Here is a 20,184-nt window from a genome sequence, read left to right on the forward strand (position 1 = left end):
AACTGCTAAATGTCGTTTAACATTCACTGTAGAGCACGAGTTATGTAACCTTGGCTGCGCGAGTCAACGGTGCGCGAATGGCTCAAGTTGACAAGTGCTATCATCATCAGCGCCCGTCAAATGCAAAACCATAACAAAGACAGTTCGACAAAGCGAATGAGTGTGTCTACTGGGTGGCCCACAGCGAAGGGCTGCCCAATGGTGTGGGTGCGCAAGACAAAGCGAAGAAGCGTCGTTGTTTGGCCCGTGTGGTTGTCGCGCGGGCTGATGCCGCCGCACCGATGCCATGCAGTGTAGCGCCGCTGCCGAGGCGCCGGACGAGGAGAGGTTGCTTCGCACCCACGGATTATTAGGATTCCGAGATTTCTGCGCCAAGAAGGGCTCGGCCAGCCTGCGACACCTCGACAAGCTCGCACTGGCCGGCTTGGCCCGGGAGTACGTCGATTCATCTCGTGCCAGGCAGGGCCCGCTGCATAGCGCACGCTCACTGCGACGATTTCAGGTTGGCCTCAACAATTACTTACGGTCACTGTACGGCGGTGATTTCGATCTGGGCCGCGACCCAGCGTTCGCGCCACTGGCGGCTCCTTCTGCATCGGGGGCAGCGAACGCGGGAGGAGCGAGCAGAATGGGCCAGGCAGCGGACGCCGTGGTCATCACAGCCGAAGACTTGACGAAGATTGGACAGTATTTTTGGCGCGTGATAAACACCCCGCGCGGACTACAACAGAAGGTCTGGTTCGATCTCATGATCCACCTTGGCTCGGATGGCATCGAGAACCAGCACGCTATGCGCAAGGACTCTTTCGCGCTACTCAAGTCGCCGGCCGACGGGCGCCGACGGCTGCAGTGGAAAATAGCAGGTGGAGCTTCGGTGCCTGACGACCCAGAGAACCCGCTGTGCCCAGTGCGGACGTTTCAACTTTACCTGAGCAAGTTGAACGTGGCCTGTCCCGCGCTTTTCCAGCGGCCGCACGACGGCATCACCAAAACGTCGCGCTTCTGGTTCCACATGTTTCCCCTCAACAATACCATGCTGGCGCTCATGATGTATGACATCTCCAAGGACGCCGGCCTCAGTCGCGTCTACCCCAACTTCTGCACACAGGTAAGACTTCACGGACGTAGCATTCGAATCGGCCGCGAACTTCTCTACTGCCTTCCAGGTGCTACCGGAGAAGGGGCGCTTCTACGAACTGGCGCGGCGCAGCCGCCCGTCCCTGGAGAGCGCCCGCAAGGAGCCCGGCTGCGCATACAAGCTATGTGCACAGTGCCTCACGGTATGTTTCTGCGCAGCAGATACTTCTTACTAACGCTATCCCGAATCAGAGCGTACCCTACTAAAAGGTTACTGACTGTCACATAAGTGTGCATATTAGTGTGGCTGGAATATGATTGGACCGACGTGCAAATATTTATCGCTGCTATTTAAAATGGTCTATTGTGATGCACATATTATGGTCAGTGCGTCTTTGGTCAGTCAGTAAGAAGTTTGTAAACACAAGGAGCTTAGTGGCAACTCATTCTTGATTTTTATTTTTGCACTTACACTGCTCTTTTGTGAAGAGCTTATGGCAGGGGTCATTGAACCTATGGGCATTGGACACATGCAGTTTTTCAGTTTGCAAAACTTTATAACTGCATTGGTCGTGTGAGATTCGGCACAAAGGGAGAGGAAAATCACAAAGAAAAGGCCACAAGACAATTGATTGCTTTTTTTTTTGTTCTAGTCTCCCTTTGCTCAGTGTTTCACAAGATCAATTTACACCAGCTCGCTTCAACTTTCCCTACTGATGTTGGTTTGCAGCCCGTGCAGGTGGCAAGTGCTGGTCCCAAGGGAATCCTTTGTTCAGTGCCCTGCTTGGAGGCCTTCATGCGAGCAAAGGAGGCACGTCAGAATGTGCGTGTCTCCTTCCGGGATGGTACTCGTGTCCCTGCCTACACTCTGCCTAGTGGCCAGCCCCTCCAGTCACAGCCACAGCCCCGAGACGAGCTGGGCAAAAACCTCCCAGAAGATGTCTACAGCTTCATACAGGAAGTTGCGCGCATCCAGGCCTTGGGTCATACAGTACGGACAGGTGTGAAGTTGTGGTTACATATCGTCCTACAATAATTTCCACCAAAATCATGCTAGTGTTTATTGTGCGGTTGTTCAATGATTATGTAGAGCCCCGGGTACTTCTGTCTAAAACTAGGGAGTGGTGTGCACAAGAGCAAATGCGGGCCATTTGTGGCAGGCTTTTGTGCTGGTACAAGATGGCTTGGTTTTGAAAATGTGTTTCCAGGTAGGCTAGTCACTGCTACACGCACCTCTTGCTGTGATGTTAGCTTTCCCTGCATCTATTAGCCACGCCACTCCCTTCCAGGCTTGCCTTAGCGACGTTAGATGCAAAACCGAGGTGTGCGATTGCCTACTGTATTGCTTACCACAGCAGCTGTTTTTACTGCATAAAGTGCAACACTACTAGCAGCAGCCTAGGGCCAATAATGCTGGTTGCTCAGAAAGAAAGTGTATTGATCTTGCGTCTTCCACCAGACAGCATTAATGCACGTTGTTGCATACCACTCTTAAAAGTTTTGGCAACTGTTCTAGGGGCCGTACACCTCTAAGCACTAGCACAATACTTGTTCAATCATGCCAATTCTGACACTCCACTTAGAACAACAAGCATCCCCAGCTGTCTATATATGGGAGGAATTAATAAAGGGAAAATCAGACATCCACCCATTCGTAGCAATTGCTACAAAGGAAACCCATACGGATTCCTCGAACGAAAAGCCTCAGAGTTGGAGAAAAATTTGTCCTGGTCCGGGACATCTGATTTTCCCTTTATTAATCACTTCTCTCCACCTTGCGGGTTTCCGCAGAACTGCTACGTCAAATATATGGGAGGGTTTGATAATATACTACCAGTCAAGGACAACATTAAACTTCACTTTGCTGCGTCATTGCCTTCTATCTTGTCACAAAGATGAGTGAAAATTTGTGAGTGAAACTTAAAGGCTGTCGTACGGATGGCACGAAGACTCAGATTGTAGCAGGCTTTCTCTGTATGGAAACATTTTTTCAAATGTAGCCTGCTGTTTTAGGAAGCATTCCGTAGTACTTTCGTCTATGACAGCATCACAACTGAACATCCTGCTTACTGCCTTGCAAATAGTTCAAGCAGCAGCAAAAAATGTCACCACAGTTTCAAGTTTCCCTTAAACCACAAGTGTTAGTGGCATCCTCCTTGTTTGACTAAGCGTTTTCAGGCAAAGAAGCATGAGCTTCTGTAAACATTTTATTATGCAAGGGAGAGATGGCCAGTCCTACTCAAAATTAATGTCGCAACCTGCCTTATCGTCTATGCTGAAATGCGAAAGATAATGTACAGTTACATATGACAGTACTTGCTATGGTGACCGGCACATGTACTCTTCAGTGTGCATTACAGTGTAATTTTCATGTTGAAAAGTGGATCTTCCTGCATGTCAGTGAGTGCAACGACAGAACAGCAGTGGCAAGTGTAAATGCTTTTGTACGCATGCAAATTTGCACTGGCCTCCCTGTATGCTTTAAACTGCATGAATTCGCCATGCTGCAAAGGATCATTGGTACTACCAAAAGAGGAACTGCGCAGAAGCACATGTCGAAGTACTAGTTAGTTTTTGAAGACCTGGATAGTAAAAGGATGAGACTAACTTTGAGAGGCTGGAGAAAAGTGTGTATGTGTTGCACAAATAATTCAGTTGTTCTGAAGGCACATGATTATTGCCCTAAAGGGACACTAAAGAGAAACATCAAATAATTTTAGAGTGATGAAGTATTCTTTGAAAACTATTTTTGCGATAACAGGTTGATTATTACAAGAGAAAGTGAAGTCCAGTTTCCCTTTTTTGAATTTCTTGCTGAAACCTCAGCGCAATTAAGTCAGTGTGATGTCACGGATTTCGAAGTGCAATTTTTGTATTTGGGCATGGTTGGCTCTGTTAAAGCTTCCTGAGCGTGCCATGTTCAAGCATTGGCTCTTTTAGAACATAATGGAGTCTGGTTTTACCGAAAAACTTTAAATAGGCCCTATCAGTCGCCATCAAAATTTATGATGTCATGGTGAGGTGGTGCGGGAACTTCAACAAGGCGTTGCCACTCTTTCCTTCTTGCGCATTTTCTGGCTTACGAAACCACTTCTTGCGGTTAGAGTGGCATTCTTGGTGTTGTGGAAGGGTAACTTACCTGCAGGTGAAATTATTTTTCTCTTCAGTGTCCCTTTAATGAAGAATATAAGACTAGAGCAGCACTTCATTGCGCCATTTTCTTATGCTAGCATACTATCGCTATAGTGCTATGTTATCACTGTTTCCAGCCTAAGACTACATAAACATGATCGCCGACTGAAATTTCTTCCCAAAATTTTCTGTGGTGTGTTCCATATAACTACTGGGTTTGTGAGCACCGTGGCTGATGAGCTTCCTGTCAACAGAAAAGGGGAGGGGAGGTTGTACCTTAAAAGTTGGTTGTTGGTTTCCTTATGAGAAATTTACTGTACAGAAAAGGAAATGTTTGCATATGAAGCTGTGAATGTAATGTAACGAATTTTAAAAGGAGATTCAGAACTTTTGTCGTTTAGAAACATGTCGGCACTGTAGCACTAAATATTTTCCTTTGTTTACACCAGTTCCCTTCCACTGTAGATGTCAGTCTTCCAGTGATTCAAATTTGCAGTGGACCTTATGAGCCGTAAACGCAGGACGATTACCTAGTTTGCAGCAAGCTTATCTTAAACTGGTAGCTTTTATTGTATGTTTCCTTTTTTTTCTTTTTTTTTTCTAACACATCTGTATCAACACTGCACTTGCCATTCAGCACTTTTTGCATTGCCTCTTCCCTTGTGCTGCTGCAGATGGGCTGCCCATGGTATTCAAACAGGACGGCTCCAACACACAGGCTCGGTCGCTGCCCATAGAGGTAAGCAGCGTTACTGTGTTTACTAGAGTGGAAGATGTGCAGTTTTCGTCAAAAGCTTCAAAGCCACTCAGCAACTTTGTGACTTCAGTTGTGTGACTGACCCAAACAGTCGCTTTTTGACCAAAGCGACCACTTGTGACTGGTTTGCTACCAACTTTGTCGCATGATCTTTGCGAGTCACTGGTGTGGATGATCCTTAAGCATTGTGTTAGTAGAAGAAAAGAAAAAGACATGACCAAGTGAAAAGAAACAGATCTAGCATGTGTCCTGTTGTCCTTCCTTCATTTGTCTAGGTCTTTATCCTCTAACATTATATTTATTGAGCAGGGCCAACTAGCTGATCTTTTCACTATTGCAGTTTAACCTTCTGTTTCTTTAAAACTAAGCAACAGTTTTCTACGTAAATGCAGAAGTTTCCAAAGAGTACAATGTGCCTGTCCACTCTGATTTAGTACTATTTTTTTGTATATGTACTGCTATATAGTGTATACAGTGTGTCCATATGCTTGGAAGTGAGAGAAGTTTGAGAAAGCACTGCACTGAGAAAGCACTCTTGCAACAGGCTTGCACTGATGTACAGTATGTTGCGCTTTTGAAGCGAACACCCAGTTTGTATTTGGCTACCAACAACAGCTGAAATATGGCATGGAGCCATGCCGATGGCATATTTTAAATGCATAGATGTCAACCAAATGCGTCTTATCACCCATATTTTTTTCACAATAAAACAAGTGTTTTATATATGTTGGCTTTATTAACATCTAGATGTTTCTTTTAACTGTGGACCACGCTGTTATTAAAATAAAAGTTAATGGCATTTGCATTGCATAGAAAGCAGAGAGGTTGCCTCGTAGCAGTTTTGTGCAAATTCTTCCTACAGTTTGTAGGCTTGTATCATTTGCATGAGATGATGAAACATTGTAGCATTAATAAAGGGAAAATCAGACATCCACCCGTTCGTAGCAATTGCTACAAAGGAAACCCATACGGGTTCCTCGAAAGAAAAGCCTCAGAGTTGAAGAAAAATTCGTCCTGGTCCGGGACGAATTAATTACTTCTCTCCACCTTGCGGGTTTCCGCAGAACTACTACGTCAAACATTGTAGCATGTGTGCAGATTTTCCGCAATATTAAAATGAAGTTGATGCACCTAACAAAATAAAGGTATGCTAATGCAACACTTGTTAAAATTGTTTCCTTCTCCATTTGTCATGCAGATTTGAGTGAAACATAATTTTTGTCTATACTGTACCACTAACTTTTATCTAATACATTAAAACCTCGTTAAACCGTACCCACATAAAGGGACACTAAAGCGAAACAATAAATCAGTTTAGATTAATCAAGCATTGTTTGAGAACCCTGCAGGCAGTCATTTCACAAAAAATAGTTTGATTATTGGATGAGAAAATGAAGGTCCAAGTATCAGTATTTGAATTTCGCGCCGGTACGTCAGCGTGACGTCAGGGATTCCAAGGTATGTTTTCTCATTTGGGCCGCGTTGGCTGAATAAAGGTTCCCGAAACTTGCCATGTTTAATATTTGCTTCCTTTAGAACACAATGTAGTCAATCCGTACCGCTATATATAATTAGTAGGCCCTAGAAGATGCCATCAAAATTCAAGACGTCACAGCCCCCAGGTGCGGGAACATAAGTAGGCGTCGCCACCCGTATTTCGTTCTTGTGCTTTTTCTGGCTTACCAAACGTCTTATCGTTGTAAGAGTGGTGTTTTTGGTGTTGTAGAACGGTAATTTACTGATGCAGAAGAAATCATTTTTCACTTTAGTGTTCCTTTAAACAGTAGTTCCATTTTAAAAGTAGGAAAGTCAAATCCCCCACTCAGTGGCCATTGAACATAATGCGTTTTGTATCTGCATAAACCGTACCAGCTTATTGCGCAAGCATCGGTTAACACGTAGTGTTTCCACTTTTCGTCGCGCAAACACTGCGATGCGTCATGTCCATCGTGCGGCCCGGCAGAACAACAAGCCTCAGAGATCAGAACTATGGCCTCCAAGCACCCTGTGTGTTTGCACGTGAAGCCACATCAATATCATTTCGGCGCCGTGCCAGAGAGCATTGTGGCGTCATGCAAGCTAATTAATGCAACAAGGGCTTGCGTCATGCCGAAGCTCGGATAAAAAAAGACACCGGTGCTCAGCATAGAAGAAAAATTAGTTTGTGCTTTCGAACATGACACGAAGAATTTGGCGCTGGCACGCGACAGGGATCTACTGTTGACTACGGTGTATGCCATTTGGAATACGAAGAAGTATCTCTGCAGTGCTGCTGTGACAGCGAAGAGATGTCAGCGACAAGGTTCGACTTTTCGCCATCGTTGCCACTGCTGTTGCCGAAGTGTCGCCTCGCTACAGTGATGAAGACGACACGGAAAGCGACAGCACGGGCAATTCAGGCCCAATAGCGGCAGAAGCTGCGCGCTACGTCAACCTTATGAATGCAGTTGTCGCGACAAGAACAGCACCCTGCAATGAAAAAGGCGCCCCGCGACTTCTGCAGCACTACCGCGCCCGTGCACAGAGAATATGCAAAACAACGAGGAATCTGCCATGCAAGTGTTTGGCAAGAAGAGGGCGCTGGCTCAATAGCCGGCTCGCAGCTTCAATAAGTTTGAGGCCGCTGTTGTCGCTGCTAGGCTGCCGCGTCATTGAACGAAAATAACACTTTTGTCCGTGAAGTTAATAAGTACTGCATGTTTTTTCCCATTTCATCGCACTCTCTCTGAGTTCCATTTTTTGCAGGTAAGTGGGTGATTTCATGCTATTTCGGTTAAGCAGTACTACAGTGAAACCTCGTTAAACCGTAGTCGGCCGGAGCTCAGAAAAAGTACGTACTAAACGGTAGTACTGTTTAACCGAAATAGCATGAGATCGCCCACTTACCTGTCGAAAACGGAACTCGGAGAGAGTGCGATGAAAGGGGAAAAAACAATGCAGTATTTATTCACTTCGCGCGACATAAGTGTTATTTTCGTTTGATGCCGCAACGGCCTAGCACGACGACAGCAGGCCCAAACTTACTCAAGCTGCGTGCCAGCTTCTCAGCCAGCCCCCCTCCTCTCGGCAAACACGCGCACGGTAGATTCCTCGTTGGCATAACGTATTCTCCGTGCACGCGCGCACTAGTGCTGCATGAGTCCCGGGGCGCCTTTTTCATTGCCGGGTGCCGGAGTTTGGAAAACTTTTCGTTTGGAATAGTTACGTTATCGCGCCCTTGTTCTCGTCACGACGATTGCATTCATGAGGCTGACGTAACGCGCTGCTTCTGCCACTGTCGGGCCTGAATCGCCCGTGCTGTCGCTTTTCGTGTCGTCCTCGTCACTGTCGCTAGTCGACACTTCGGCAACAACAGAGGCAACGATAGCGAAAAGTCGAACCTCGTAGCCGACATCTCTTCGCGGTCGCAGCAGCGCTGCTGAGCAACTTCGCATTCCAAATGCCACACACTGTAGTCAACAGCAGATCCATGTCGCGGGCCAGCGCCGACTTATTCGTGTCAATTTCGATAGCACGGACGATGTCTAATTTTTCTTCTATGCTGAGCACTTGGTGTCCTTTTTATCCGAGCTTCGGCATGACGCGAGTCCTCGCTTGCACGACGCCACAACTAATACATTATTCTAGTACACTATAGCCACAACGCTATCTGGCACAGCTATAGTGGCCTTCTAGCCACCATAGCACGGCGTCGAAATGATGTTGATGCGGCTTCACGTGCAAACGCACAGGGCGCTTGGAGGCCGTTGTACCGATCTCTGAGGCTTGTTGTTCTGCCGGACCGCCCAGTGGAGACGACGTACCGTCGTGTTTGCGCGACGAAAAGCGGAAACGCTACATTTTAACCGATGCATACGCAATAAGCTGGTACGGTTTATGTGGATACAAAATACATTATGTTCAATTGCCGCTGAGTCGGGGAATTGACTTTACTACTTTTAAACCGAAACTACTGTTTAAGCGGGTACGGTTTAATGAGTTTTTCTGTACTGTTTAGGACATCCTTTTTTCGTGCTCCGGTCAACTATGGTTTAACGAGGTTTCACTGTACCAAGTGATTGCTCCATTAGGCTTGTTACCACCTATCAGGAGGTCTTATGCGAGGAAACTATTGCTTGTGAATTACATGCAGTAGAATAAACATGTTAACCCGAATACAGAGACCAGAAGCTGTCTGAAATTTTTCTGTGACAGCAGTTGAAAGCTCGAAACTGGGTTTCCTCTGTTCATCTGTCATGCCGATGATGACGAGCTGTCAGGTCATCATTACCATGTCATCATGATGCCACCTTCTCATTCTCGGCTTCACCTTAACTATAGGGAAAAGAACTGACCTTCGTCACCGTCACTGGCATTTGAACTTGCATCCCTGTGCCACCGTGCATTTGGAAGCTGGGTGTACTTACCACTCTGCTATTGCATAGATCTAGTGCTCGGTAATTTGTGCGGTGTTCTGCTTACCACACAGATTCTGAGAGTGGTGTTGCCTGTGCGTGTATTTTGGAGGTCACAGTAGGTGATGCTGCAGCGGTTGAGGACAACAGCAATGTGTGCATAACAGAGAAGTTGTTCTTGAAGAGATGGTAGCGTCTGTTGCGAGAGTCTGTTGCGATTGCAGTAAATGTGTCCAGAGCAGGAGCGATCGCCTGAAACTGCTGATTTTGACTGTGTGGTCATACTAGATGTAAATGGGTGTATACTAGATTTAGCGGCTCCTTATTGTTTGAATAAATTGCTGAAGTTATGTTTGGAGAGATTGTCCAAGTGTTCACACAATGATTGCAGGGCTCTCACTGCAATTTGTGGCTTGTTTGTTTCAGCTGTTACGGATTGCCATGGACGTGGGAAAGCCAGCTAAGCCTGGTGAGTCGGCAGCTGCAATTCCATGTGGCTTCTTTTGTTAATTTATGAGAGGCTGTGCAGGGCTTCAACAAAATGTGAATGACCATCCTAATGTTGGTTACTCTGGCTGAGTGCTTTCCATTCAGAGACTCCACCTCGTGGTAGCAGATGAAACTGAAATGGAAAGCACAGTTTTCAGTTGTACACTTTATACAGCAAGACCTTGTTAATTTGACCCTTGTTAATTTGGAAAATTCAATAATTTGGACTCGACCTTTGCTCACTGCAGGCGTATGCATTATTTAATTGCATCAAACTCTCATTAATTTGGGCGTATTTGGCCACACACCGGTTAATTCGAACGACCCTCTATTTGAGGCGAGCGCACCGTACTGCAAATGGGCAACGTATTTCCATTTTATCAAGGGCTGGCAAATGAGAGAGCTACACCGTGTTTTCCTGACCCTTGTGCGCCGCGTGTGAGTTGAGAGGTGAAAATCTGGGGACTATGCCTAGGTACTACGGAGGACGACACACATTGCTCTGTTGGTCTCTAGCCCAGCTACAGTATGCGACTGTGGATAAGGGCTCTGGAATAAGCTTTCTCCCTACTTGCATTTTCTTATGTAGTGGCCATAGCACTGTGTTTGTGATTGGAAGACCCACAGTTCAAAGCGAGAGTACAACCTTTTTTTCTTAATCTGCATTATTATATTGGTTTCCCCTCTGACTTAGGTAGATGCCACTTTAGTGACTGCAGACCAATGAATAATGACATGTGGTTACTGTGAATTTGTTATATTTTATGCTTCCCTATTACGGACTCCACACAGGCCACTCTGATGGCGTTTGATTGGAAGTTAAGTATTGGTTATTGTGTAGTGTGCACTTCCATTGGCTAGGTTTGAACGGAGGAAAGCGTGGCCTCCTCTAGGCACATTCTCCAGATTTTTCTCTCGCAACTCGCACATGCGCACAAGTGTCGGGCAAAAAGGCGCAGCTATCATGTGTCTGCACCCTTGACAAAATGCAAATGCACACGCAAAAGAGAGAAATCATTGCTAAAGGCCAATTGAAATGAAGCGGTTGAGTCTGCATTGCCGTAGTCATTAGCGGAAACCTTATGGGAACGACAGAAACGCCAATTACTTTGTGTCTATTTCTGCGTTCATGCGTGTACCACCGCAGATGATACCGCATTGCCACACATGCCGTCAGAACTGTGTAGTCGCCATCCCTGATCGTGTCGAAAACAGCCGTGGTTTTGTCCTCAGCGGTTGTGGTATACAGTAGTTAATGTTCAACTGAGTGTACATGTTGGCCACATGCCCCAGAACTGCATGGTTGCCATTAACGATCGTATTGATGATGTCTGCGGTTTTGTCCGCCACAGTCGCTGCGAGCATTAGTTTCATTTTGACTCAGTGCGCGTTGGCTGCGTACTTTCAGAACTGCTCAACGGTTTTGTCCACAGGAGTTACCACGGGCAGTAGTTTCGTTTTGACTCAGTGCATTTAATGCTCGTGCAATGTCATAAATGTGGCGGAAGCTTTCGAGGACGAAGACAGATTTCGTCGCGGCCTGCATGCTACTATCAAACCCACGGCTACGTCACAATGGACGAACAAATCTGTTGCCAACCAGCTTACTGGCGAAAAAATAATTGTGATGTGCATGCAGTAGTGAAAGGCATGTCTACTCGAATGAAGACGTGGGTCTTGGGCCACAGCCAAACGGGCCACGCTGTGAAGGAAGTAACAAAGCCCTCATAGCTGTGAGCTCTAACGCATCGAGAAGTGCCATTTCTGCACTGATCTTGTGCAATATAGAAGCATGGGTTGTGAATTTAGTTATTAAGTACAGTAAAACCTCGTTAAACCATACCCACTTAAACAGTAGTTTCGTTTTAAAGTAGTAAAGTCAAATCAACAACTTAGCGGCCACTGAACATAATGTGTTTTGTACCCGCATAAACCGTACTAGCTTATTGCATACATATCGGTTAACACAAAGTGTTTCCACTTTTTGTCACACTATCACGGTGGTACATCGGCCCAGCAGAACAATGAGCCTCGGAGATCGGAACAGCCTCCAAGTGCAAATGCAGAGGGCACTTGAAAGGGTGAAGTGAGGGAAGCTCAGAGTAAAATTGATTATGAAGAATGACTGAGGAATATGGAAGAAAGTAAATGGGCTGGGAGAGTGTTCACATATTTGTAGAGGAAAAACATTGATCCGCATTGATTCACAGTGGAGGAAAAGAACTAAGAAGCTTACCAGCAAGTATGCGACCAGCGTGGTCAGCAACATGACAGCAAAGAATGTCAAGCAGATAGACAGAGAGGCTGAGATAATCTCATGGGTGGCGGCAATGGAAAAGAAACCTGCTGTGAGCAGGTTTCTTTTCAAGAGCAGGAAAAATCGAAATCAGGAATGAAGCAATTTATGATAACTCAAAGGGAAGCGCATTACTTTCCGAAGCAAGATCAGGATGCCTTAGAACACGCACTTATAAAGCGAGATACAACAAGGAAGGAGAAGCATGTGCTTTCTGAGGTAAAGCTAGCGAAACGATGGAGCATGTTCTATTAGAATCTGAAGATATCTGCTCAGCGGTCGATTTAGGCACCTCTGGCCTCCTTGAAGCCCTTGGGTTCAGCGAGAGCACATGGAAAGTAAACATGTCCGTAATAGGGGGGGGGGGGGGGGGAGAGATTAGTAAGAGGTGATTGGAAGTTTGGTGGAAGTAGGGAAATGACAAACAATGAAGGCGTTCAAAAACCAAGTTCCCAATAGGGGTTAAGAAAGTTTGGCGGTGGGAATTCTTTTTTTTGTTCCTTTTTCATTTTAACATTGGTAAGACATCAGGCAATATAATAACAAGAGCTTAGTGGTGCAACCCACTGTCCTACTCCAAAAGGGATGCTCATAGCATCAGTCCATCCAGCCACATCAACATGATTTATTATGGTGCTGTGCCAGAGAGCTTTGTGGCACTATGGTTGTGGCATCGTGCAAGCTAGGACTCACGTCATGCTGAAGCTAAATTTGACATCATTAATGCTATTGAATGTGACATAAAGAAGTCCGCACTAGCACGCAAGAGGAATCTACCATTGACTACGGTGTGTGGCATTTAGAATGCAAAGGAGAAGTTGCTCGGCAGAGCTGCTGCGACCGTGAAAAGATGTCGGCTAAGAGGTTAGACTTTTTGCCATCGCATTCTGCATTCTGGCCAGATGGCTGTCACTTTAATGAGGTCCTGAACCACGCCTTGGGCTTGTTAAAAAATAGTCTGTGGATAATACGAGCTGCTGTGAACATCTCAACCAAACTTTGCAGTCGTGCGCACCACGTGGAGCTCATTAGCAGAGTGCGTAGTCATTTTTTCTTACACTCTCTTTTCAACAGAAGCCGTCTCCTCAATCTTTTCTGGGTGCTATATTTCATAATATAACAGATTCCCATGCGCAGCTGCTCTTGGTGAATAGCTGACATAAGGAATGGTGTTTGTATCAGTGTGCTTCTTCCTACTGTTGCTGTGCATATTTGTTGATGCAGTTTAATAAAAAAAAGCTGAAGTAAGCTAAAATTTGCATTTAGAATTTCAAGAGGAATTACATACCGTATTTACTAAATTCTAAGCACCCCCTTTTCTTTCATGATCGCGATGCCTAAACTGAGGGTGGGGTGGGGAGGTGTTTAGATTCGAAAAATCTAAAATGACCCCCCCCCCCCTCCCCCCGCTCTTTTCACGGTGATATCTTGATGACACGGGTGTGAGAAATAATAGCTTATTTGGCAAATACAGTCGACCGATTTTTCGGACCCTCTAGGGAACGTAAAAACGTCAGAAAATTCAGGCAGTCCGAAAAAATTAATGCATGCAAAAAAACGCACCTTTCTTCTTTTTTTTCTTGGATCTAGAGGTAAAGGGCGAAGTAAGTACCAGGCTTCCGAAACCCTGCCAAAGCATCAATGAAGGTGCTATAAAAAGAGGGGTTCAAAAACTGTATGCAGCCGACTGCCGGTTTATTATGTACATGTGCATCGTTGGGCAGCCAGTGTTATTGCTGCAGTGGCTTGAAGAACTTGTTGATTGTTGTTTGGACGGCGTTCCGGTTGCATGCGATCATATTCGCCTCGATCTGAGCAAGGGTCATGTCAGCATTGTACACCGATGAAAGAGTCAACAGTGCTTGCGTCAACTCGGCGCTTGTAGGCGGCGCAGGCATTGGCTCCTCATTTTCAACATCGAAGTCTTCTGAATGCTCCACAACCTGACGGACTATTCCCTCGTCAGTCAGTTCTGCGCAGAAGTTGAGCTCGTTGTCAGCATCAACAAAGTGTTCAAAAGTTATTTCCGTGGGTACGGTACTGCTTTCCGCGCTTCGATGCCATCGGCGAGAACGACGAAGACTGAGTGGGGCCCATCGAAGGCAAGCGAAATCCTCAAGTTGCGAACAGTGGAGTTCGCTGACGAGCGTCGAAGCACCTAGGCCTAGCGTCGCAGAGCACACGATGCAACAGCACAACCACACACCACGCTAGCCAAAACGTGGCCTGCGCAAACAAGCGAAATAGCGCTGCTCCGGAAACTCCGCCGGAGGCATGGAGGCCAGAGGCGTAAGTGCGGCCATTTGCTGCGATGAACATAGCCAGCGTGGCCAGACCAAATTGGTGTGTGACGGCTAGATTCGGCTAGTCGTGGTTCAAAGCGGTGATATGCTTCGGCTGCAAGTCGATTTCCTTCGCAAGGGCGCTGCGCGAGCAGCCAAATGACCTTCCATAGTGTCAAAAAGTCCAGAAAATTGGACGGCGGGGGGTTCGAGCGTCCGAAACTTCAGATGTCCTTATACATTGATTCTACGGGGCAGGTGGCGGTGCCGCGAAGACGTCCGAAATATCAGGCATGTCCGAAAATTTGGGCGTCCGAAAATTCAGTCGTTGACTGTATTCAAAAGAAAAATTCCTAGGTGCAGACAGTGACCCACTGTTGTGCAAGTTCACAAAGCAGCACATGCCCGCGAAACTTGCCGAGCGCCACTGATACCAGGCCCACGTGACAACACACTGATAGAGTTATCAGGGTTGCTTTCGGCCAGTTTTGGGGAGGGGCTTAGTTTTTGGCATTCTGTGCCACCATCTGTCGTGTAGTGTCGGAACGCAGCAACACAAGACACAACAGTCTGGATCGGCTTGCGGTGGCGGGGAAACTGTGCTGCTGCTTTGGCTGCCCTGCTTATTGGTATCGTGCCGTCGGGTGTTGCTCATTTCAACTAGCTTTGAACACCAAACTAGCCTTGAAACGAGGAAACTTAAGGTCGGACAACATGCACGCTTCTCAGAACCGTGAGATAGCCTCTGAGTTTGGTGCATCGTAGGTACCAAAATTGGAGCCAGTGGCGTCTATGTAAACATATGAAACCAAATTATTACTGCTCACAACGATAACGTCCAGTAGGCAGAGCGTTACGGCACCACTCTTATCCTCCATAGCCTTCGCAGCGCAAGGAATTGATAAAGGACTGGGAGCACTGCGAAGGGGATGGCATGCAATCTTTGATTGCCAATAAATATGCTTCTGCTGAATGCATTGAAGTACTTTTTGCTGCAAAGTATTCTTGAAATAGTCTGCTTTAATGTCAAATACATTTCTCGACTTCGATAAAATGTGGTTCAGGACCCCTTCAAGAATTTCCTGTGCGCAAGCCAGCATGTTGAGACGTTCGGCGTATTTTTGGAATGCTGACAGTTTCCCGTCAGTCCCACCTCGTGCGCCATTGAGGTGCGATGCATGCAACACCATTGGTGGCGCTCTTCATCACGGCAGCGTTGTGCTATGTTTCATAGCTGCCAGGGTGCTGTTCCTTCTACCCAGCAGGAGCTGCCTTGCATGCCTTACCTGCCTTACCTCGCCACCTCGAACTGGCGCTCTCGCATGCAGATCAGCTAGCAGCAGTAGCCACCACAGCGGCAATGCTAGACCTAGCTTCTTCGACGTTCCCTACCAAGCTTCTTGCTGTTCGACGCCGTGTTTTTCATTAAAACAATTCGCCGCTGTGAGCAATGCCATTGACTCCGCCTTTGTCATCCTCGTAATTGTCTTCGAAGCTCGTAAAGCAGGACGCGTTGTATAATGCTGGTTCCGAAAGTCAGCTTTGCCTTAATACAGTAGTGCTACGCGGTGAAGCATCGCACGTGTGGAAAGGGGCAATTGTCATGGGACACAGTATGTATTCCTTAATTATTCGCACGTGCACCCGCCATCTCCTGTCACAGTACGAACACCAATATGCCTAATAAGTATCCTGGCAGGCGTTCAGAGCTTTTTCGGATGTGCCTGTGGCGATTTGAGTCCAAAAGAGTCCCTCACCAGGTCTGGCCGTTTTGAGCTGACAAGCGCAGAGCATACATTGCGTGATAACAGTCGTGTTTGAAAACTATTATATCGCTACGCACCGCGGAAAGACCAGAAATGTCAAACCGAACGCCGTTTTCGCTTCTCCTCGCTTTCTTCCGCTAAAACAGCAGTAGCTTTATGAAAAAGATCTGCATCTGATAAAGATGAAACAAATGTGCTGGTATCGTCAGCATAAATTATAACTAACTTCTGAGGAAATATGGACTATGTCATTTGTGTATAAATTAAAGATAAATGGCCTGAGAATGTTACCCAGTACTACTCCTGAAATTATTTGCTTTTTGTTTCATTCGTCGATACAAACTGACGTCATTCTGAAAGATAACTTTTGAGTAGCATCAGGGGAAGCCCACAGATGCCATAGTAACTTAGTTTATCAAATAAAACTTTGATTTATGTAATCAAAGGCTTGCGTAATATGAACAAAAATTCCAAGAGCAAATTTTTTCTTTCTTTTTTTTAAGTTCTCCAATATATATATTCTGTCTAGCAAGTTCTATTGATCTATTTTTTAGAAAACCATACTGACATTTCGTTGTCACATACTTGTTACAGAAAGGATATTGTCAATTATATATTTTTTTCTCTAAACCTTTAGAAAACACGGGCAATATCAACACTGGTCTATAATTGAAACATCTTTTTTGTCTCCTTATATAAAGCCACCACATGAACTCCTTGCATTTTGGATGGAAAAACACCCATTCAAATACATAAGCTAAATATATATGTCATCACTGGAGCAATTTGACTAGCCCTACTTTCAGCCCATCAGCATCCCAGCTATGACTATTTTTGAGCCCCAAGAAAGCAGCACGAACTTCAGGTTCTACTGCTCCTTCTAAAAAGAATATTTACATTAGCAGGATCTAAAGTTGTGTAGGATGTGCGTGGCTCAGCGTAAAAACTTCAGTACACAAAATAGTTGTTAAAGGCATTGACCATAAGATCACCACTGACTGTTCCCCCACCATGTAAGATTTCCTTGCTCCCTCTCATAAGTGAATTCAGCTTGTTCCATTATACATCTCTTTGTTTAGAACAGCAAGAAAATAGAAGAAAGTAATACATTTCCTTTCACTTTTTAAGTTCCTTATCTAAAACATTTCAAAGCCACTTAAATGCAATTAAGTCTACTTCTTTATGCTTACACATGAACTTCTCAAATAAACGACATTTTTTGTCAATCCTATGCAATAGTTTACACGTCATTCATGGCTTTCAACAGCCTTTCATCCTTTCCAGACGTTTGTAAATGAAACGTTTTTTTTGTACACTGCCGAGAAGCAACTAAAAAAAGTATCATGAGCCACATTTGAATCAGTAGAATGAAAAATATTGTCCCAACACACATTAATTACATACTTTCTGAAGGTCTTTAACTCGGGGGAAAAGAAATTGTGAAGGCTAGTTGTTCTGCTATAGTAATTTGTACAATGTTGTTTTTAAGGGGGGACACCCCACTTAAATTTTTATTTTTTATTTGTGGCCACAATTTGATAAAACTTCCATCACTTATGTATTTTGACATGCTGATTTCAAATATTCAATTGGTTTTCCCATGCAACAAGTACTTTTCAAAATATAAGCAATTCATGTTTTTTTGTGTGGACTAATTTGGAGGCAAGTTCTCTCTACAATGCTGGCTGTTAATGAAGGAGACTGGCACATCAAAATGATGTTGAATGATCAGAGGTTGCAGTGCTACAAGAATGAATGTTCTAAACTGATTTATGCCGAAGTTACAGCATGTCAAACTTTTGTAAGCAGAAGGCATTAGTGAAGCCCTGGAGAAATTATTACTTTTTCAAAATTTCTGTAATGATGTTTGTTCACATTTTAGGCCTACTGCACTCCCAATTTGTCCACCTTTCTGATGAAAAAAGAATTATTGCAATAAGATGAGTAGAACCAGAGATATCGTCACTCCAAAACTACACTACCATCAACAATGTCGTTTTGAGAAAACGAGAAAAAAGGAATACATTCACTTTTAATCAAAAGTGCAGAAATAATTTTGCATTACTTTGCAGTGAAAGTGGCTAAAAGCCACCAGGAATGTAGTCGCTCTGACCACGGCCACCCAAATGCGGCAAAAACATCGTTTAGCGCCGTTCGCCGATTCCCGGTGTCTTGCATCGCGCGCGCGGCGAGGTTGTTCACGAGGGTCGAGCTCCATGCCGACGCGATATCGCCGCAACACGCGCACGTGATAACGATCTTTATGGCGAGGCCAGATTACCGTTCGCTTTTGCCTACTGCGACGCTGCCGCCGCACACCTTGTACTTGACATCAGTCCGCTCACGGAGTCCTACTGAGGAAAGCGAAGCCTACCTCGGCGTCGACTGGCGCGGCTGCAACGCCGTCGGCGCGAGTGAGCAAATCCAACACCCGCGTTGTTGCTGGCGTTGACGCGAGAACTCGAAGTTTTTTTTGAGCATTCATCTCCCTCTGCAACAAATCCGCACGCTGCAACATTGCAGTGTCACGCCGAACGCGGCCGCTGTCCGTAACGATTTCACTCATTTGTGAGCTGGCTAGGCCTACTTCGGCATCGTCCGCGGTTTCGGCATCATTTGCGGTTGGCGGCGAGCTACTCTCGATGCTTTCAGAAGGAATGGAGCGCTTTTGAAAGTTATAAGCTGATCGCTTCTTCTTTTTGCCGAACTTGTGCCTCGTGGCAAACTTTCCCGGTGGATCGGACATCGTTGGGCATGGTGCCAACAAACCTACGAGACGCGCAGTCGCGTCGCCTGCGGAGTGGAGCAGACGATGGGAACCTCGCGCAGCCAACCACAGCGCGCGTTTTTGGTCACGTGCGCTAGTCAACGAATCGGATCGCGCGTTCGGGCTTTTTTTCTCCCCGGATTTCAACGTCACTGGCGTACCGACGGAGTCACTTTTGGCGGGAAATTAAAGAAGGAAGGCTCCTCTTTCCAACGAGACCAAGATGGCTGCGATCGCGCGCGTAGAAAAAGAGCTACGCGCCGCGCTAAAAAGGGCTGTTTTTGCGCGGAATTCAGCTCACAGTGATGTTATAAATTGATATTGCGGACGAAATACTCTTCCCCGAGATTCGAAACTTGGTGAATTAAAGGAATATTAGCTGTAGATATCGAAAATTTCGTTTTCAAAAAATCGATTTTTTCGCAATTTTTTCGCCGCAAAGAGCCGTGTCCCCCCTTAAAAGTTTGTTCCCATCATTTGCTGTCTTGGTCTGCAAATGGAAAATGGTCTTGCAGGGCAAACTCTAATGGTAAAGTGGATGGTACATGCATTGAATTTCAACACAGTCGTTGCCATGGCAGCTGCATCAAATACATTGTCCTGCAAAGCAAAAAAGAAAAGGTTTCTGGAATGTATGTCACCTTATTTGCTTCAACATGCTTTACAGTTCTTAGCAAGATAAACATAATTTACATTCACTGTGTCTCATTTATGGCAATTGTCATGCATTAGCACCCTACTATTGCTTAGAAAAGTACAACATTTACGTTTGAAATATGCCTTCCCTAGGTTTCATACTCGGACGGCAACTGTAGCAGCAATTCTTCTTTCTGTTTCTAATCATAATGCCGTAATAATCTTTTATCAACAGTGATTGGCTGCCACATGTCCTCATGACCAGGCTGTTAAATGTTTAGTGTGTACTTTTGTACATACGGCATGGTTCATAGTTTTCAATTATTTAGGCAAGCATATGTCTGACAGCGTCTGTACTGCAAACAAATAAATAATTTCAGATAGAATACATTTCTTGGATATTGTAAGCTGTCTCGTAAAGTGATGTAGCCGAAATTTAGCTGGCTGTCAAGATCACAACTTGGTAATACTTAAGCTTGTTCTCTTGACCCTTGGACATTGCTTAAATTTTGTTGGAAATTCCTCACCCTCGAACTTTGCACTCTATTTCTAATAGCTTGGGACTGAATCCATGAAAGGTTCATTTTT

General features: G+C 45.4%; 1 protein-coding gene across 3 annotated transcripts in view; it reads left to right on the forward strand.

Moving 5' to 3' along the window:
• Window positions 1-61: 61 nt before the first annotated feature.
• LOC126521980 (uncharacterized) overlaps window positions 62-20,184 on the forward strand; it is a 36,808-nt gene continuing 16,685 nt past the window's right edge. The window contains exons 1-5 of one of the 3 annotated variants that reach the window (XM_055066203.2): window positions 62-1,108; window positions 1,167-1,280; window positions 1,808-2,078; window positions 4,884-4,948; window positions 9,787-9,829. In XM_055066203.2, coding sequence (XP_054922178.1) covers window positions 287-1,108; window positions 1,167-1,280; window positions 1,808-2,078; window positions 4,884-4,948; window positions 9,787-9,829 — 1,315 coding nt within the window. In that variant the 5' untranslated portion in view covers window positions 62-286. The remainder of the gene's footprint in view (window positions 1,109-1,166; window positions 1,281-1,807; window positions 2,079-4,883; window positions 4,949-9,786; window positions 9,830-20,184) is intronic. The other 2 variants (XM_055066202.2, XM_055066204.1) reach the window with 2 other exon arrangements.

The sequence above is a fragment of the Dermacentor andersoni genome, chromosome 6 (assembly GCF_023375885.2).
Source record: "Dermacentor andersoni chromosome 6, qqDerAnde1_hic_scaffold, whole genome shotgun sequence".
In the NCBI taxonomy this organism is placed as follows: domain Eukaryota; kingdom Metazoa; phylum Arthropoda; class Arachnida; order Ixodida; family Ixodidae; genus Dermacentor; species Dermacentor andersoni.